The sequence below is a fragment of the Myotis davidii genome, unplaced genomic scaffold (genome assembly GCF_000327345.1).
Source record: "Myotis davidii unplaced genomic scaffold, ASM32734v1 scaffold290, whole genome shotgun sequence".
NCBI lineage: Eukaryota > Metazoa > Chordata > Mammalia > Chiroptera > Vespertilionidae > Myotis > Myotis davidii.
In genome coordinates, this window is record NW_006285049.1 from 366545 (window position 1) to 371529 (window position 4985).

A 4985-nucleotide genomic window follows, 5' to 3' on the forward strand; every position below is an offset into this window, starting at 1 on the left:
ATTACTTGTAGATCTCATTAAGTTTATCGGCGGCTTCTAAACAGTTCTTGAGAGACCTTAAAAGTGTGGTTCTGAACTCTATATCTTCCATTGACAATTTTGTCCTGTTTCTTTGTTTCCGCATTTTTTATGCTTTCTTGGTGCACCCCCTAGTGGTCTTTGTGCGCAGTCTTGTTGTAGTTAAGCCTTGATTGTTGTAGCTAATGCTAGGGGGGATTTGACCTCCAGGCCAAGTGGCTGTGAGAATCAGCTGTGTCTCTACTTTCTAGCTTCTTGCCTGCCTTATTTTATTACATGTGTTACTACCTAGTAGATATTTACTTTTTTATTAACTCCTCCAGTAGTACCTGGCACATAGTAGGCCCATAAACATGTTTTATGAACAGATACCTTCCTGATAATTGTAGTTATAGCAGTTGTATGTCTGCCTTTCTGCACATGCTTTCCCTAACTGCAAGAGCTGGTTTTTTAAAAAGTTCTGAGTTCTAATATTGAACTGTTGGTCAGTATCCTGCTTGTTAATGAACCTAGAGTCTGATGTAGTCATGAACCTAATCAGAAGCTTCAGAAGCTTACTGTATAGATGAGACTTTGTGGTCGATAACTTGGACGCTTGCTGTCAAGGGAAAGCAGTCTTAGGCCTCTTGGTACTTTCTTTTCATTTACAGAAATCACAGATGAGGACAACAGCATAGCTGCCATGTACCAGGCTGTTGGTGAGCTGCCCCAGGCCAACAGAGACACATTAGCTTTCCTCATGATTCACTTGCAGAGGTAAGTACAAAAGAAAGTTGTTTCTGGGAGTTAGGGAATTTTCCAAGGGAAAACAATGTGGCTTGTGTGTTAGGGAGGTGAATTGTTTTCTTGTAGAACTTGTATATTTTGGTCCCTGTTTAAGTGGAGGAGCAAGTCTTCTAATTTAATGTTCTTTTGCTTAGAGTGGCTCAGAGCCCAAACACTAAAATGGATATTGCCAATCTGGCTAAAGTCTTTGGCCCTACAATAGTTGCCCACGCTGTGCCCAATCCAGATCCAATGACAATGGTACAGGACATCAAGCGTCAACCCAAGGTAGGCAATCATATTTATATATGAACTTGTGCGACATGATACTATGAGAGACTGTGAGAGATAAGCCCTGAGATTTGGAAGCTTGCTAACGTATTTGGTGGCTTTTAGGTGGTAGAACGCTTGCTCTCACTGCCCCTGGAATACTGGAGTCAGTTCATGATGGTGGAACAAGAGAACATTGACCCCATGCATGTCATTGAAAACTCAAATGCCTTTTCAACACCACAGACACCAGATGTTAAAGGTAAGGCCCAAGTTGTGCTTTTAAAAAGACCTCTCCAGTTTTGGTCATGGGCTCTCTCCCTGCCTTTGCTAGAGTTATTTGAAATTCATATTCTCCAATAAAAATTAAAATCATTTTGAGAATTCTAACATTGAAGGAGAATTTATACAGATCTATCCTGATTTTCCTCACCTTTTTAATGTTCTTCTTTACCCATATGGAAAGTAAAAAATATATAGATATAATAATAATTTATATATAATTTATCCTTAGGTTTCTTAATATGTTTTACCATTTGATTTCTTAAAAGCTTTGCCAGTTTGTAGGAGGCTGGTTTCCTTCCAGCCTCAGTGGCACTGACAAACTCACATGTTCTTTCGTTATAAGGGAGCGCATTACTTCTTGTAATATAGGTAAGAGTCAAGTGGTCATATGTTAGATTTGTGAAGTTTGGAGTTTGAAGATGGCCTAAATCAGGAAGTGAATGTCAGCAATTCATTGAGCAGTTGCCAGCATAGTTCAAAAGATACACTGATGTGTTACACGATGACAGACATGATCTCTGGGGCTTTGCTCGGTCTCTAGCCTTAGTTCTTAAGTACTTCCTAGGGATTTCAGCTTAAAACTGGCCACCTACATGGGTGCTTTCCTCTTCCCTCCACCCCCCCCTTTAAAAATATGCTTAACTGTGATTGAAGTGAGTTTACTGGGACCTGTGACCACTCCTGAGCATCAGCTTCTCAAGACGCCTTCCTCCAGCTCCCTGTCGCAGCGAGTCCGCTCCACGCTCACCAGGAACACGCCCAGGTATGGGGATTGCCTGCTTAGATCTCCCACATACTGAAGCTAATTGAAAGAAAGATTGAATTAGATCTTAGCTAGCGACTAGACTTTAAAAGGAAACCTGGAGCCATAAGGATCCCTCTTTAAAGGGCTCTAAAGGTCTTTACTGTTTTCCCCCTCATCTCAGATGACTGAGTAGCTTACAGAGTAGTTTTTTTTTTAAATATATTTTATTGATTTTTTACAGAGAGGAAGGGAGAGAGATAGAGAGTTAGAAACATTGATGAGAGAGAAACATCGATCAGCTGCCTCCTGCACACTTTCTACTGGGGATGTGCCTGCAACCAAGGTACATGCCCTTGACCGGAATCGAACCTGGGACCTTTCAGTCCGCAGGCCGACGCTCTATCCACTGAGCCAAACTGGCAAGGGCTACAGAGTAGTTTTTGAGGAGTTTCTACTTTTAGTTGATTATATCATCATGTTATAGTTGTTCATTTACTGTTTTTTATAGAATACTTTTTCCAGCTTATTCTCTTTTTCTTCAGATTTGGAAGCAAAAGCAAGTCTGCCACAAACCTAGGACGTCAAGGCAACTTCTTTGCTTCTCCAATGCTCAAGTGAAGTCACGTCTCCTGTTACTTCCAGCATTTACTGACTGCAAAGGAAGGGCGCACCTGTACTCTCTGCTCGCAGCCTCCTGTACTCGTTACTACTTTTAGCATTCTCCAGGCTTTTAATCAAGTATAATTGTGCATGGGGGTTTTATTAACACTATATATATCTTCCTCTCTTTCTCTCCAAGTAATGTAACATCAACACCTTGTGCTGTCATTGGGAGCTTTTAGATGGGAGCTCTTTATAGGGGTAGAGGGCATTATGAAATTCATTGTGATTGGGAGGGGCTGTGGTGGGGAGGGCCTCATCCCTTTGGCTGAAAGCTAAATGCTGCTCGTGGAATGACCTTTCTGTGGCGTTATTTAGAACTTATTTCCACGAGGCAATGACAGAAGCCCTACCTCTTTAGTAAAATTGACTTGTCTCAGAGTGGGAGGTGGGAGGGCAGGGTGAAAACAGATTTGGACAGAGGATTTAGGATGGCTCCTGAGAACTTGGGTGCTCCTCTTTCTCCATGATGAACTGGAGCTATAACATGGAGCCTTCAGAAAAATGGGGTAGGGTGAGGACAGAACTAGTGATGGGTGTATACTTAGCTTTAAGTTGAATTGATTAAGTTTAATAGTATTAAGTGGCACAACCTTGTAAAAGTGACACTTTTTGTATTTATCTCTAATGGCCTCTGGCTGGACTTTGGCTTTGGTGGGAGTCGAGGCCAGTTTGTTTATAAGTGAATTCATTCTGATTCTTGAGTCCTGCCTGTCTGTTGGAGCCGTAGAGGTCAGTATGCTGTCTATTTGGCATCCTACTAACAATTAAGAGTAGGCTACAGGGGAGATTGTCAATATTTTATGTGGCAAGAAAAGCCACATTTTGTCTTTGCACTTTGGATGCTGAAATCTTCCTATGTAACATAGCTACATCTAGATAAATATGAGTTTTCTTTTATTAAAATTATTTTCAATGTCTATAAAAATGCGTTCTTCTGTAGAATGTTTATGACACATATTGACCCTTGTCTGTACAATACATATTTGAAATAATATTTGGAAAAAAGTAAATCGTTTTTTTCAAAGTGAATATGAGTTTGGTTGTCTTGTCCTGGAAGGTAACCTTTAACACCTTTTTTAAGAAAATACTTTTTCCTCTAAGTGTTTTAAGTCTGTTCATCTCCATTCCCTTTTCCACACAAACTTTACCACCAGCAGGAGTTTGTTTCTTAGTTTCTCATTGTCTCTTTTGTTGTCCAAATTGAAGTCCTGGATTTATCCCTTTGACTGTTATCCTCTAATTTGAAGAAACTACTTTAAACAAAAAACAAACAAACTTTAAACAAGTCTTTAGGGACCAGAATGGTGCACATTTTTAAAAACCACAACTCTGGCTGGCTGGCTGGCAGGCTGCCTGGGAGGAACATCCTTCACTGCTGGAAGTGACTCTGGAGTGAGCTGGGATGATTAACTGAGGGCACCTGCACTCGGAACTCTGAAGCTGGTGAACAGAATGTATCTGAGATTGAACGTAAACAGTTGCAGGCTTAATATGTAACTGCGGAGAGGGGAGGCAACCTACTGGCTTTTTTCCCAGGCGGTGGCAGCTCTCACAGCAGGACCCATCTGCCTCAGCAAATTGACAGAGGATGGGTCCCTTCGCCCCTTCCTTGCCTTTGCACACACATGCCTGTTAGGTTTTGTTTTTTTAAACTTTTCTTATGTCTCTGCAAGCCTAGTGTTGGCCTGGCTCCATATTTGCTGTTCTGTAGTATCTCCCCAAGGTGCATTTTAAGTCACTAATGCAGAGGAAGTAAATGGATTGTAGAGTGTTAGTAAGGCAAGGCTTCCCTGTGCAGGAACTGATGGCCCATTAACGAAAAAGAAAATGGTCCTGTGTGTCAGATGCTGGCAGCCAGCTGCTCAGTTTTGGGCTAGGCCACGAGACCTTAACCATGAAAATAATTCTGATATTAGCAAAGGGAAATATGTACCCACCTTCAACTTCTTTAACAGCACTTCATGTGGAACAGCTTGACTTTCCACTTTCAAGGGCTTTCTTAATTAAATTATTCTTCCTGTGTGAGATCTGTGGAAAGAGTTCAGTGCTTTGGAGTGGCTGTCACCTCTGTCTCCTGCTCCCAACCCTTTCTGCTCTCTCTTGCTCCTTCTTTAATGCAGTTGAACTTGACTGTCCCACTTGCTAATAACCAGAATCTTTAAATTTGTTCTGTTACCAATCTGTGTAAGTCTCCTGAGTTTGATATTTATTTAACTGGGCAGGCATTACACAGTTTGGT

The 4985-nt window shown here is 41.3% G+C and overlaps 1 protein-coding gene across 6 annotated transcripts in view; it reads left to right on the forward strand.

Moving 5' to 3' along the window:
• The window catches only part of RACGAP1 (Rac GTPase activating protein 1), a 33749-nt gene extending 29974 nt beyond the window's left edge, over positions 1-3775 (forward strand). For all 6 annotated transcript variants that reach the window (XM_006755450.2, XM_006755448.1, XM_006755449.2 and 3 more), the window contains 5 exons: positions 669-774; positions 939-1071; positions 1180-1315; positions 1993-2101; positions 2626-3775. In XM_006755450.2, coding sequence (XP_006755513.1) covers positions 669-774; positions 939-1071; positions 1180-1315; positions 1993-2101; positions 2626-2701 — 560 coding nt within the window. In that variant the 3' untranslated portion in view covers positions 2702-3775. The remainder of the gene's footprint in view (positions 1-668; positions 775-938; positions 1072-1179; positions 1316-1992; positions 2102-2625) is intronic.
• Positions 3776-4985: the final 1210 nt, after the last annotated feature.